The sequence below is a fragment of the Antennarius striatus genome, chromosome 7, assembly GCF_040054535.1.
Source record: "Antennarius striatus isolate MH-2024 chromosome 7, ASM4005453v1, whole genome shotgun sequence".
In the NCBI taxonomy this organism is placed as follows: Eukaryota; Metazoa; Chordata; class Actinopteri; order Lophiiformes; family Antennariidae; genus Antennarius; species Antennarius striatus.
In genome coordinates this window covers 17,359,674-17,375,110 of record NC_090782.1, presented here as the reverse complement: position 1 = coordinate 17,375,110, position 15,437 = coordinate 17,359,674, and the positions used below count along the sequence as shown (strand labels likewise).

General features: G+C 40.4%; 1 protein-coding gene across 1 annotated transcript in view; it reads right to left on the bottom strand.

The window, feature by feature from the left end:
* ell (elongation factor RNA polymerase II) overlaps nt 1–15,437 on the bottom strand; it is a 30,759-nt gene that overhangs the window by 2,848 nt on the left and 12,474 nt on the right. Inside the window, exons 3-10 of the mRNA XM_068319171.1 lie at nt 9,652–9,773; nt 8,600–8,763; nt 7,038–7,288; nt 6,821–6,945; nt 4,648–4,714; nt 2,389–3,004; nt 1,955–2,021; nt 14–185 (exon numbers count right to left, since the gene is read on the bottom strand). Of these exons, the coding sequence (XP_068175272.1) occupies nt 14–185; nt 1,955–2,021; nt 2,389–3,004; nt 4,648–4,714; nt 6,821–6,945; nt 7,038–7,288; nt 8,600–8,763; nt 9,652–9,773 (1,584 nt within the window). The remainder of the gene's footprint in view (nt 1–13; nt 186–1,954; nt 2,022–2,388; nt 3,005–4,647; nt 4,715–6,820; nt 6,946–7,037; nt 7,289–8,599; nt 8,764–9,651; nt 9,774–15,437) is intronic.

The following is a 15,437-nucleotide window of genomic DNA, read 5'->3' as shown; positions in this document are numbered from 1 at the left end:
TTTTATCATCTACCTTGTACTTGTCTGTGCCTTGTTGGAGCTGTTTCAGCTCATTGTCGAGCACAGTGAACTGTCGAGTGATGCCCTCTATACGAGCATGAAGTCCCCGGTACTCACTATACTCAGCGTTGAAATCATTTTTATACCTCTGACGCTGCTCCGGGGAGCCAATCACCGTGTACTTCCTGTGAGAGAAAAGAGAGGGTTCAAGACAAAGTCATAAATAATACAGAAGAGAGTTCTTTAAGAATTTAGTTCCAAGTTGAGCCTTCAGAGGGAGATTTAGGACACACCAGCACAAACAACCTATAAAGCCCCAGAGGATTAGAAACACTGACAGAAGATGAAGACATCTATCAAGAACTGGAAGCAACAACGCAGCAGCCTCTGCAAGCCGCTTGTGTTTGAATCTTGTTTTTATTAACATTTCAGAGTTTTTTACGGTCAATTAAAAGTCCCAATCCATTTTCTGCAGTCTGCACTGTCCACTTAAATTATCCAACATAAGCTCATTCATAGATGAAATAAATAGTAAAATAACTTTAAACAATTATCAAGGTATGGATTCAAAATGAGTGCATTATTTATACACAGATGAAGGTATTGTGTGATACACATTGGATATAGTGTATATCTGATCTGTCTAAAGTGCTTTAAGAGGCCATATCAGAGATTTCAGCATTTTCTTCTTCCTTCAGTGTCTGATATGGATAATGCATGTCTTTAATGAGTGTACAACATCAGCAAATTTACAAGTCTAAAGTCCACACTGAGGGAAACTCAAGAACTATCCAAAATTCCTTGTCTGTAGGTCAAACTTTATTCCTGTTACTTGTGTGTATAATTATTTAACAGTATCAACCCCAACGATGACACGACTGAAACTTAATTGGCTATTTTTGTTCTATGGAGATGGTGAATGTATGAGCCTCACACGGGGCGGCCGTAGCTCGGTCATTATGTGTTGAGCTGGTGATCGGAGGTGCCAGTTCACCCTTACAAGTTGCTCATTGAGCACAGCACAAGAACTGTATGCTTACTGGCTCCTTGTGTGTCACGGGCATACGCGAATACAGTATAAATACAAACACGTACATACATGTATATACTGGATATATATATATATATATACATGTATATATATATACACACACGCATGTGACCAACATCTAGAGTGGACAATTAATTTACCCTACGGGAGATTATTAAGTTGATTTCTTCTTCTTACAACACACCAAATTATCTGTTGATGGCTGTCAGACCAAAGTTAAAGATCTTAGCGTATTCAGTCTGGCATTGGTATGGTGGGTGCATCTTCTCACAAACACTTGAACCATGTTAGACCTAATGTTGTATTTCAAAACAATCACATAAAAAAGTAGAGCAGGACTGAAGTAGTTCAGTTGCAGTAGGCTTCTAGTGCAGCCCTGGCCCAGCTAGAGTTATATTGTTATATGTAAGCACACTGATAGTTTATGTTTATTAAGGACAATTAAGTCATATTACAGACATGCCCTGAAGATAAAAATATAGCTATGGGTGAAAAAGACAGAATAAATTGGCAACACTGTGTGACCTGGATTTGTACTCCATAGCTAGCTGTTGGGAACTATTCATCAGCTGCAGAGGCTGACCAATCTGACCAATCAAAGCAGACAGGACGTTTCAGGCATTAAATGGCCGCTTTAATTTCCTGCATAAATGTTGTGTCACGGTCGTTTTTCTCCCCATGAATCATGATTGTTAGAGGACCAAGTAGCGATCACTAAATGGCACTAAATGAAGTGTTCACTTATCTCTGTTCACCTCAGTGTCTGACTGTCTGCGTACTCCCCCCTAACTCCCCCGTGTGCCTGGGGAAGGCCTCAGTCTGTAAACCTCAGATTACTTGAATAAATAAATAAACTCTACAATGAGCAGCGCAGTTGTCTAAAGCAAAACGTCAAATACTCACAATAAATACTCTGCCACCTCAGGTGATGACGAAAAAATACTGGTACTGTTGCACATCCCATTCAGATCTGAAACAAGTTCACAATTAGAAAGCAGCTCCACTTGAATAAGAAATTTTTTTGGTGAGTCACCTGCTGCAGTGAAACACTTTGAAAAGGTCATTTTTTAATTCGTCTTCACACCCTTTTTTTTTTGAATGTGTAATCCCAGAGAAGTCCCATCTGTCAGTGGGATTCAGGTGTGGATTCGAGGCATAAAGCTGTATGGAAATGGTTTCCATTCATTTTGTGAGTCACATGATGCAGCACCTACTCACAGCGATGACTAACTGGGATTCATCCACATTTCAAGTAGTAAGTTGTGAAACTGCATTTAGAAAAAAAAAGGATTTTGTGAGGCAGAAGAAAAAGGTGTGTGTGTATGCGTGGTTCTCACCTGTGCTTTTGTGTGGAATAGTGTTGTTTTTGAGGTTCCCCAAGTCCATCTCACAGACTGTGTTCGTCTCAGGCGCACAATCCTCACGACTTTTCCTCTCCTTCTCTTGCGTCCTGTCTCTCACCTTTTCCCTGTCTTTGCTCTTCTCTTTATTCTTTTTCAACTTCTTCCTGGATTTGCTGTTGCAGGACGACGCGCTCTTCCCCTGAGGACGCTCCTGGACCGTGTGTCCAAGCGACGACGAGTCGACGCTGGGCGTGGTAGGCATTAATGAGCCTGACGATAGCGAAGCAGGTTGGCCGAGTCTCTCATAGGAGATGGTTGCCATTTCTTGAAAATCACAATCTCTCCCATTGTGGCTCGAGTCGTTGCTGACGTCAGACAGCGCTTCAAACGGACGAGGGATGTCCAGCACGGGGAGCTGCTGGGAACTGGATGTTATTCCACTATCCGACATGGAAACCGCCACCCCCGCCTGCACTCCACCAGCATCCCCTCTCCCATTGGCAGAGCTGAGCTTGCCATTGACCGGGGCTGTTGCAGCCTTGCTGGCAAGGTGTGATATCCTTGGCTTCTTGTTGACGAGAGGGTCAATGAAGTCAACAGCAGGCCGTTTCTGGCAGGGGAAAAAAACAGAAAGTGAGACAGCTTTAATGTGAATTAACTTCACCTCAGACAGAAACCCTGCAATTCTATTAGAACAGACGTTCTGAGCTGTGGAGGATGAGAAGCAAACAGATAGAAGCAACAAAGGATGATTCTCTCAGTAGGACTGAGAACGATGGCTATGCTGTCAGTTCACAAAACCAGGGATTACGGGTGTGTTTAGGCATACAGGCTCTTCAGACTACCTTCATACAGACACCCCTTTATACAGTACATTACATTCTGGTTGATTTCACACCTGAAATCTTCTACATGAAAAAGTTGTACAGGATTTTCCACAGTGGATTATAAGGCGAACCTTCAATGAATGGCCTATTTAAAAAAAATAAAAAAAATTCATACATAAAGTACACTGAATTATAAAGCGCACTGGATTATAAAACGCATTTAAGAACTTATCTTCAATGAATGGTCTATTTTAAAACGTTTAATATATAAGGCACATTGGATAATAAATTGAAAATGAAAGGCTTTTAGGTGCGCCTTATAGAGTGGAAAATACTGGGAAATACAAATGTCAGGAGTCACGGTTAATTCAGAGAGCAGGAGATGAAATTTAAAATGGGACTGAGATCCACAGTCCTATTTGAGATGATGGTCGTGTTTGTTTTCTGGCATGAAGGGAAAGATGGTAAATTGAACGTTTAGCACAGATAGACTTTATTTCTAGATTTAACAACTATGGCGTGGACACGATGCCGCCCTGTCTGCACATCTTCCGGATTCATTTCTCGCCGATATGAGGTTTCCACACAGCTTTGCCTGTTACGCTGCTCTTTTTTTTTTCACAAATGAATCTAAAAAAAGGAACCTGGGGTAGTGTTTGCTTGTGTTTCTGTGCTGTGTTTACTGAGGGAGGGAGTGGAAAGAAAGGGGCATGCAGTAGGTGTCTGAGGTGAGAGGAGCACGAGTGGAAAGAGCTATTAATATAACAGATCAGCTCCTTCTCCCTCCACCAAATGGAAGTGTAAACAATCGGTAAACTCTGGAATCTGGACTGACCTAAAAATAAAAGCAGCAAGGCTAGGAATATGGAAAAATAAATGATTGAAACGAAGAAGGAGAAGCTTTTCGTTAAAATGAAGGGTACTATAAGGTACCTTTGGTTTAATAACATATCTACAGCTCATAAAAACAATTAAAAAAAGGACTTGAAGAGCTCATATCAGCCTTGAAAATGTGGAAAAACAATCCAGTACAGCATTGATTCACATCCTGTACCATTTAAATTGGTACAGGAAGTTTCAGGCAAGGTGCCTTATTTAGAAAGTATTTACATACTGCTGAATTAAATTTTTTTTAAAAAGTTGAGCTTCTCCAATTTTTGGATCAAATTAACTAAATGGATGGAGAAAAAACCCAATATAATTATGGTTTCCAAAAGGGGAAAGACAGCTTTTCTCAGAATCAATACATTTTTAAAATAATGAATTACGAAATTATGATACCATGCACAGGTAAGGTGTGTCAAAAAAGAAATATGCAAATATCACTAGACACAAGTTTAGGAGAAGTCACAGTAGATGCAGGAGTGTGAAAGCAGTGAGATGGGCGGTGCTGAAAGTGAAGAAGAAGAGGGAACCGTAAGCTCACCTGAGAAGGTGAGTTACTGGTCTCCTTCTGCTGGCTCTCCAGCAGTGGGGCAGAGCTGTTCTGTTTCCTAATGGAGTAAACATACACACACACACACACACAATATATATATATATAATTAAAATACAAGACAGGAATGCTGAATTTGAATGAATGCAGCAGCACTAGAGCCTTTAACTCAATCTGACTGGCAAACTGTCCAGAGATTTGTCGAAGGACGTGTTCGCAGTTGAAAAAAACAACAACATATTCACAGAAATGTCACTTGAGCAAAACTACATGGGAGCCACGTCTTCAGCGATTAGCAAATTCTAGAGATCTGAGGATGTTAGAAACAGGTTGAAACAGTTGCCTTGTGATGCAAGTGGGTAGCTATGACAACAGAGCAAATGAGGACCTACTTGACGGAGCGGCATTTCTAACCACACACTACGCTTTGAAGAATAAACAAGGCAAAATTTGCATAATTAAATGTGTTGACATTTTTTACAAGTTATTTTCTTCTCTCCAAAAGAATATGGAAACCCAAATTGCTGCATGTGGCAGTGTATTCAAGACACACGAGAGAGAAAGAATATTATATCTCACTCTGGCTATGGCTACGTTTTGGTTTCATCACTCTGTTAACTCCATACCCAGTCAATACAAATGGGGATGTGTAATGTTTGTTTACGCTGCTCCATCCCTGAACACCTACTCACCAGGCTTCAGTAAGTCAGTGTTCCCACTGTGTTGGCAAAGAACCATTACAGTGTCAGATTACGACACATTAAACTCTGACCTCATGATGTCCTAGATTATTCTATTATTATACACAGGTGTACAACCTGAAAAAAGCATTTATATTATAATCTGAAATAAAAAATTAATTAACATTATGAAAATGAAAAACTGCTCCAACAGCCCGCTCCATCATTGGTGTGTGTGTGTGTGGGGGGGGCTCGTTCTGCCTGTGCCCCACAGAAACATTTGCGTGTGTGTGGAGATAATCAGATACCCAGGCACGTGCTACCAGTGAGCCGGGATGATTTTGCTGAACCTTGGACCAACGCCACTTCACAAACGGATCAGCGTGTGCTGGAACACGGTTGCATTATGTACAATCCAATAATGTTGCTGCGCTGCTCCTGCGTGACTGAACACATGAGCTTAAATCTCTGTAGACGCTGGGGAAGCAGTGTTTGGTGGGAGGCTGTGGTCGTCAGTCAGCTGACAGACTCACAAACAGCTCAAAGTACAGTAAAAAAAAAAAAAAACACTGTGAAAACGTGTGTATACATACGCCTTTACACACAAAATAACAACGCTTCACTTCAACAGAATCGTGCCGGATGTTACACTATTTAATCTGAGGCAGTTCTGTTCTCCAAACATGAACAACAACAACAACAACAAAAAAACACTTTTAAATGTGTAATAAAATAAACATTAAAGCTCTGCCACCATTAGTTTCAACAGAATTCGGACATTTCCAGTATGTAAGGCATATACTGTAATGTTATTAGTCTTATTCCACAAACATACAGCGTTTCCACTCTACAAGTAACTCTTAGCTAGTTTGCTTTTCCACTGGAAAGTAGAGAAGCAGCTCGTTCCTCAACAACTTGGATTGATTGACCTACTGTACTTGCATCAAAATACATGAAGCGCAACATGGACAATACACACATCTGCACAAATTTTACAATAGCTCAGAGTGTTAATGCAGTTCTAGCAGCACAACTAATAATAATCAATCCTTTAATAATCCTTGTAGGGGAAGACTTGACTCGTCTCTAATATCACAGACATCTACAGTATATTGTATCGGCCTGTACACACCAACACATACAATCAAAAACAAACACACCCGGCCTATCGGCATGCAGATAATGGGATGGAGAGTGGTGGGTAGCTCTCTCGTGCGGTGTACCAAGTGAGCAACTTGTAGTGGGACGGTGCCTTGCTCAAGGGCATGTCGGCAGTGCTCAGGTGAACTGACACCTCCCACTGCCGATTCACACAAAACTTTTTGGCCCGTGGGAGGTCTTGAACTGCCCAGCACACTGCCACCAGTTAGTCCCACAGTATTCAACTACGGATACGCTCCAGATTTATGGCTCATGAGAGTGATGGTAGGTGCATGAGGTGATGTGTGGGTTTCAAGTAACAGAGAGAAACACGTCTGACACACCTGAACAAGATTCTCTTGAGAAGCTGCTGGTCTCCCTCGGAGTAACCTGGCCAGTCCTTTTGAATCTCCTTGTACAAAAAGTCCTTCAATGTGAAGGTGCTCTCTCTCCCGTTCAGGTTTGCCACCTAAGACGTGAGGGTTTATGATTAGTAGGTAAAAACCTCACTGTGAATGATTCAAGATGAAAACACTCAGGCAGCACATGTGTGTGTGTCACCTGTTGCAAGTGGCTGTCCAGGGAGTCCTTGTCTAACGGTAGGAGTCCGTCTTTCTGCAACCTCAGGATCAGCTCAGGCTTCTTGTAAGGTTTGAGAGCCAGCAGGTGCACAAGGCGCTCCCGGAGCGGTCGGTTCTGAGTCGTGCCTTTTTTTTGCATACTGCTCGAAATTATGACCGGTCGAGACGTCCTCCGTAACGGTGCGATGTCGGACAATCCAGGTGCCGGTTTACGAATCTGAACCTTCTTACCTGAGGCAAGGAGGAAATTCAAGAAAGAAATACAATTAAAGAAGAGGACTTTAAAATTTTTATTTTTTTCACTTATAGTTTTGTTCTTTCATTTAAATGAGGTCAGATTTGTCACTGGTGGATAAAGGCAGCAGCAACAGGCTTGTATAGTATGAGAACTCTTGTTTTCAAGGGAGGCCTGAGCAAACCGAATATCTAATCTGAATGCAGCACACATAAAAAAACATCTGCTGCCAAACTCCTGTTGAAGTAAGAAACCTGACTGTTGTATTCCTGAGCTAATATATGTCTGTGATAATGATCGTCAGCATAATGGAACTTTTCTACTGACGATGTGTGAAGTCCCATTTCCTAGATAAAAGAATTCAACCACGCCCCCTTTTAACTCCGTTTCAAGGGACAAGTCAAAAAGAGAAAAGCACTTTCAAAGGAGGGGTAGTGTTAAAGAGAGGAATTGGAATTTCATCGGAGATGGTTGTAAAGTTTACATTAAAAAAAAATCACCAATATAACCTATCACTGCCACAAACTGCTGTGAGAAAATAACTTTTCTTAGCTTGTAGCTCGTGGTTGCTTGTATTAATAATGAAAAATACCAACTCCAAAAGGAAATACATTTGTTCTGTCAACAAATTCAAACTCAGACTGAGATGATGGCTGAGAACTTGCAGATGACTCATCCCAAGATGCATCACACATTGATCTTTACCGCTGCCACGTCCACCCAAACTCATCCTCCACTGCCGAGTCGGCTATTATCACCTTCTGTCACAGAGACCTTTTAGGTGATTCAGATGAATCCCCCAGAGACTGACACACTCCGGCTCCACAGCACACACGGATTAAACATTTTTTTTAACTTCCTGCTAAACAGTGAATAGGCTGGATTTATTTCTCTTCAGACTTTGAGGCAGTCCCTGCTGTGGCTTTCTATTGCAGCTGCAGCTGAAGTGTTTTATAGTGCAAGTCAGAGACAGAAACAAGATGTTGGAAAGTTAACATGTTATGCAGCAGTGATATATTCTGACTCAGTGTGTTAAAACCACATTTCACAAGGTTAATAGAGGATCGGTGTATGGCACAATGCTACTTTTGGCCACTGAAGAAAGAATCACTATCAAATTCAATAAAATCGTAACAGATGAGGTGTGCTGGCAGTACGTTCGCCCTCTGTCATTCAGCTTCAGACCCAAACAATCTGTCTGGTGCCACGTGTCGCATTCACTGGAGAATAAGACTTCTTTTGTACACACGACTGAAAACGCCTCCAGATCCTGTGCGTATTGCTTGTTCTGCACCGTGTCTCCTCACCTACGTATCTCCCCCCAGGCTTGATGACAATGGCGCTCCTACTGCGAGTCTCCTCCTCGACCTGGGCCATGCTTTCTCTGGCCTTCTGGTAGGAGTCGTCTGTGGCACACACTGTAATCTTGTCTTGGATCCCACCCAAACAATCCAGTTGAATGCTCCCTTCACTGCAAAGCAAAGTGGAGATGTGTCAAAGGAAGATGAATGAAGGAAGCCAGAGTGATACTGTTAAAATAATACAAAAATTAAATACTCAACATAAATGTCACCACACCACAAAGTAATTCCCAGCAATTACTTCGAATCTAACTGTGGCTTCTCTGTGCATTCCAGTCCAGACAGGTATTATTTTTTCAATTTCCAGAAAAATTCTGTTTCCACAGAACGACTCAATGTTGCATCAAATCCCATTCTCCCTTAATTTTCAGGACCTTGTTGATTCCCGTCCACTTTAATGAGGATTTGGCAGAAAATGAGGTTGTGTTGGTGCAGGCAATGAAAGCTGAGCACCCTAATTTCCTTTTTAGATTGGAACTCAAGGTTGATTAGAATTCACTCAGGCATGTGGATGAACTCAACATGACCCACTAGATAAAAATATTTTTCATATAATTGGGTCCTGACCTGACAGAGAAGCAGAAGGTTCTTTGTCATCCTGCTTCTTCTTGCCTTTCCTTTCAGTACAAATAGTTTCTCCCATTTGTTAGACTCAGCAACATATTTGCTGTTTGTTTAGGGAAAGTCTTTGGAATGAGTTTAATGGACTTGATGTAGAGCAGGAGACACACTCATAGTTGGCATGTCTTGCCATTCCTGCTATTCTGTTCATACATTAGAGGGAGAAGAAAAAAAAATCTACTAAATCGCCCCGAGTCCCAACTATGCTGAGCAGAAAGTCTGCCTGGAAACACTCATTCTGATAATCCGTACATAGACATCTGGTTATTTAAACAGATCCCCAAGACAGTTAGCGGTTTTGCATTTCTGAAAAAGAAGAATTACTTGCATATTCACTAAAGGAACACAGACAAGTGAGATCCCCTGTTTGCCTTCACCTGGTGATGTACTGCTGAATGCAGTCAAAGCTGCCCTGGGGATTATCTCTGCCCACGTTCGACAGGTAGAACGTAAATGTTTGCAGTTCACTGCTATTTTCCGATCGTGGTATCGATATTTTCTGTTGAAGAGAAAGCAGGAGACTGTGAGAGTACATTATCACCATGCTGTCATGGTGTAACAACAAGGCAATCTTTCCAGACAGTTATGCACCTCTGATTGCACCCCACGATAACATTCAAGGGTTACTTTCTGAATACAACAAAGGGATGGACTTTACTGTTGACTCAAGCTCATACCTTCTGGAATCCTCTAATCATCCTCAAGCTGTCGAAAAAATAATTTGCCAAAAAGAATGGAGATAATCTAGTTTGACTTTACAGTTTACTAATCTCACATACAAAACTGTTTTTTCTAAAGTTGTACGTAATTTCAGAGAAATATGTGAACAAGAGAACAGAGAAGGTAAAAAGTAACAAGAAAACTTCGGCTTATCTCTGCTTCATTCCATCTCAAAAAAAGTTTCAACATTACTCAAATGTGTATTTAGTAGTTAATATGACAAGTTGTACAGCGCAGCTTTAAAGGCAAGAGTGGCTGTCTGCAACAGACGGACTCAGCATGAAATAATGAGTTCACAGCTGACAGGACTTCCATCACAAAAAACAAGGGTTTACTAAATATATGTGGCCTTCTTGGCCAGAGAGCAGCTCATTGCCAGCGGCCTAACGTAGCTCAGAGGCTAAGCCTGTGAGTCACGCCTGGGATTGACATGTGGTCTGACGGTGGGCACGCAGCTCAGCTCTTTCTACCAAAGGTTCCAACACGTGTGAAGGCTGCAGGTGCCCAGCTATTAATAACAGCAGTGCCCTCAGTTAACATCCGTGTGATCCAAATGATCAGAGATGCTCCATTGCTATTTAATGCAACGCTCATTTAGATAGATCTAAAAGGAAAACTTATTAGTATTCTAACTATCAATAGTCAAACCAAAGAGTTGACCTCAAACTCAACAAGCTGGAAACACTTCTGGAAACACATGAATTAAGAGTTGGAGGTGAAGACGATTCAGGCACTATGTGTAAAAAAGAAAGGGAATAAAAGCAGGCACCACCATATCTGACTCAAATCAGTAACCAAATCCTTCACAGGCTCTATTTGAAGACCAAATGCATCACAGAAGCACAAAAAGGGCTGTTCCATTTCAGGTTTCTTCAGATGAAGTCCAAAAAATATGATCCCTGAATGATGAATTGTGCTTGAGATGCTTTCGTCTCGCAAATCGTGTGAGGCGGAATAAGAGACAATACTCAGCAGCAGAGGAAGGAAGGCAACGCATTTTAATTTATTTATTACACACACAGACACAGATACTGTATACACACGCCAACAACTGAAATTACAGCAAATGGCAATACTATTGTTCTGCTACCACAGCTTTACTAAAATTCAATCTGGCAGGCAGATCTTATGCCTTAATCAACAGGAACGGTGCTTTATGACGCCAAGTTAAGAAAAGGAAGAGCTGGTGAAGTTTCTCATTGGACCAGACATCATTGTGCTCTACAAGAGCCAACCGTTCAAAGAATGCCCACCCCCGAACTGAAACATGAAACACAGCTTATAGTCTCAGCTATGAATATCAACTAGCCAGTGCTGCTACTGCCACAGTGAATAAAATAGCTCTGGGTCGCAAAGTCAGGACACTGCTAGGTATATTCATTTGATTTTTTGCATAAAAACGTCAAGTTTCAAACACAATTTGGTAGATATTAAAGTCTTATAATACCCAGATCTCAAGTGGCTTCCTGTAAGATCCTTACCTCTCCTGCAATTCAACATTTGTTTTATACAGGAGTGACAGTAGAAGCCAGGTCATTATCGAGATAGTCACTCCCTTGTTTCCAATTACTTGGGCCTGACTCTAGTTTGTCAGCTTCTGCATTAGGACACAGGTTGTTGCAGATGAGCGACTCAAGTATATTAGGCAGGTTTCATTCTAGTCATACACTTGATGTGTATTTGTTTAACGTGGATGCTACCAATTTTATTGTTCATGTGCACATTTCTTACTTAATATGCCAAATCAAGAAGTATACAAATTACTGGTTTACTAGTTTTCCCAATAAACACAGTACTGGGAAAACCCTAGAAGTTTCAGCAAACTGACACAAAAATCCAATGTCAGATTCAATGTTGAAAAATGCTGAAATATGCAAATTGAAGAAACCAGTTATGAGACACACATCTCTGAGGTCCCTACAGAGAATGCATGAAAACTTGAATTTTGTTGTAGATTAAATTACTATTTACCCCAGACAGACAGGAGTAACCCCACATAGTCACTTTGGTGGGGAAGTAATTAAAAACGTTGACGTTAAAAGTAAATTCAAAAGCCCTCAAATGAATTATAAAAAAGGTTTTCCATTTTCTGCTTGCAGCAAACCTAATGTCCTCACTCTGCGTAAAAGGGAAAAATGATAGACATAACAATTTTACTTCATATTTCACACAACATCAGCATATTAATTATAATATGGTAAGCTGCACTTTTTGCTTTGCTAATTCGCTGTGTAATCTGTGGCCTTTAGTTTGTGGACATAAACAATAAATCACAAAAATATGATGAACACCAAACACACGACTGCTGACTGCTTAGCTGTAAAATGGGAGAGCCTTGATCCTGTACTATCTTAATGGATTTCAACAATGACTAAATAGCTTTGACTAGCATTTAAAGCAATCTGTAGTGTCCCCATAAAATTTTCAATCAGTATTTAGTCACACAATCATTATTGAGCAAGTTCAAAACCAACTGTTGAGTGGAATGACTGACAGAAGGTGTATCAATCATTATCACAACAATGAGAACTTTTACATATCGAACATCTTTTCTGTAGCCCCACTGAATACCAATGACTGAAGAAGGAATCCCCTGGTGACTCACGGGTTATTTACTCTATAATTTAACATCTCACTACCATTGTGATTTCCCTCCATGTTGAACCTACTTCATCAGTAACATTAACACATTACTGCAGCCCGAAACACAAGATAATTAAATACAGTGATACCTCTACTTACGAATGTCTCTACTTACGAAATTTTCTATTTACGAAATTTCTCAGCAGGAAAATATTACCTCTACTTACGAAGGAAATTTCGACTTACGTAATGTAAAAACACAGTATCGGCTGATACTCGAATAAAAACACTATCGGCTGATACTCGAATCTCCCACAGGTTCCTGAACGCAACATTCTCATAGCTGCTCTGCCATTGGCTATTACCTATTACGTATCTACCTGGCATCCCATTGGCTGAGAGGGATGCCACTCCACCTCTGTGTGGAGCTAGAACGGTGCTTATGGAGTGTCTCGGCATTCGGAACTCGACCCTCGAGGTGTTCTGATAGTTTTGCGCTAATATAATAACTTTTTCAGTACGTATTCGCTATGGACCCCAAGAAAGTGACAGAGAAAAGAGGAAAAGAAAAGAGGTTTTTTTTGTCCATGCAAAGCAAGAGATAATAGAAAAGCATGAGAAAGGGATGCGTTTGATTGATGTCGCCCAAGAATAGGGCCGTAATGCATCTACAATCACCACGTTATTAAAACAAAAGGAAGTTTAAGGAGTTTAAGGCATCCCGTGGGTGGTTGGAGAAGTTCAGAAGGAGGACTGGAATTCACTCTGTTGTTCGGCATCGTGAGATAGGAGCGCATGAATCAACGAGGGCAAAAAACAATGGGAACAGCTGTTAAAAGGTAAATGACCGTCATTATTATTCTTTATTCTTTGTTTTTTACGTTATGCACAACTCCCATTTATTGTGTGATAATATAATCGTAACATTTATTTGTTACATGTTTTGATGCATTTTTATGCTTTATAAAACATTTAGTCGGAATTTTTGTGGGCATTTGCATGGAAAACGCGTGTCTACTTACATAATTTTCTACTTATGTAATTTCTTCCAGAACCAATTTCGCAAGTACAGGTACCACTGTACGTGAGATCAACATTTCACATGACAGATATGTACACATTACATAAACAGGTATGCACACTTTGCATATTTCAAACATTACAAAAAAGCCACACCATAAAAACTTCTTCTGTAACAGTCTGAACATGAACAAGAGTCACATTGAGTTCTGTGATTCTAAAGACTGGTACAGATAAAACTGACTTTTGGAAAAAAATATCTTCACAAGATGATAAAGAATCAAGTTGAAAACTGAAACTTTAATCAGTCTCGTTGCTGAATTACAGGATTTGCACTGCATTGTTCCAGTTTTAGTCAAAACACTGATAGCACAAAATGCAGCACCTAAAGTATGCAGACTTGTTGAGGATATTGCAGATGTGAGAAGAATGAATGTCACTTGTGGCTTTTTGTTAACACTGAATGCAAAGTGTGAGTCTACAACAGTGCATTTTTATTGTAAATGTAACCTACAAACAGATTTCAGGAAGACAGCATTCAGGTCAAACAATAACTCCTAAACGTGTGTGCTTTGCTGTTTCAGCCTGAGGTTGACCGATCATTTGAATATTTTGGAGCCAAGAGGTTGCGTGTATCGCACTGCAGAATCCCCAGAATGAGTTTGTGCCAAAAGATGTGCACCGACGTTCTAGTTTTGGTTGTTTTGAACCGGTTTTTACATATTATCGATGTCAGACATTAAAGTGTCAATTTTAAAATGCTTTTGTTTCCAATCCCATTCATTTGACTGACGACTCGACTGTCCTCTAGTCTCACCTCATACTCAATACACAGCAAAGTAGACAAGACAGGTTTAGAGACAACTCGAGTTGGGGAAAAGGTCAGTTTGTGCCATAAACTAAAAAATATCCCCCAGCAAAGTGCAAAACAGTTTCTGAAATGCATTCCTACACCACCTGCAGCCACCTAACTGGAGACTGGTACTAGTAAGGAAAATGATAATTGGACTTCCATCGTCCACAGAGGGAAGCTAGCTGCCCCTAGCACTAACAAGTCTGCACCCACCAAGCACAGGAAGAGTACTACCACTGAAAGCGGTTCTGTGGGACACAAAAAGTAGTTCCCTTTCTAGCACACAGATCTCCTAAATGTCCTGTTGTAGGCACTGTGATCATGTTTACAACAAAGGTCACAGGCATCCAATTTTTGGATGGCCAATAACAATCTTTGTACATACCTGGAATAACTTAACAAAGTGACCCTTTGGCTCCAATAGATTGTCTATGCATGCCACAGAATGGGCAGTTTCACACATGCAAAACCTGCCTTTAGCCAAAGCAAGATACAACATGAATATATATTGTTTTATGTGGACAGTTACACTTTTTTGCCATTACTCAAATTAAAGACAGTGGCACATTTTTTTTCAACTGTCGGATAAAAAACAGTTTAGTTCTTCGCGTCATCTTTTTTTTTCTCCGTGTGCATCTCTATTAGCAGGCAGAGGTGGTGAATATCAATAGCAACAAACTACTGAATGTTCTTCAAGCCATTTCTACGTTTCATTACTACTGATGGTGAAATTGCAGATTTAAAGTTTAATGTGAATAATTTTCCAAACAAATCTAAAGCATCCTAGAAAAATTAATGCATTGACATTACGTCTCTTCATCAGCTGTAGATCCTACTATGGAAATTAAAATATGTATGCTGACAAAAAATTATTTTCAAAGAATATGATTCTTCTTTCATCTTTTTGCCTACATCATTCATCACACTACGTCATGGAAAATATGTACTGATCATGAGCAAGAAAAAATTAAAATATCTCAGCCGCAC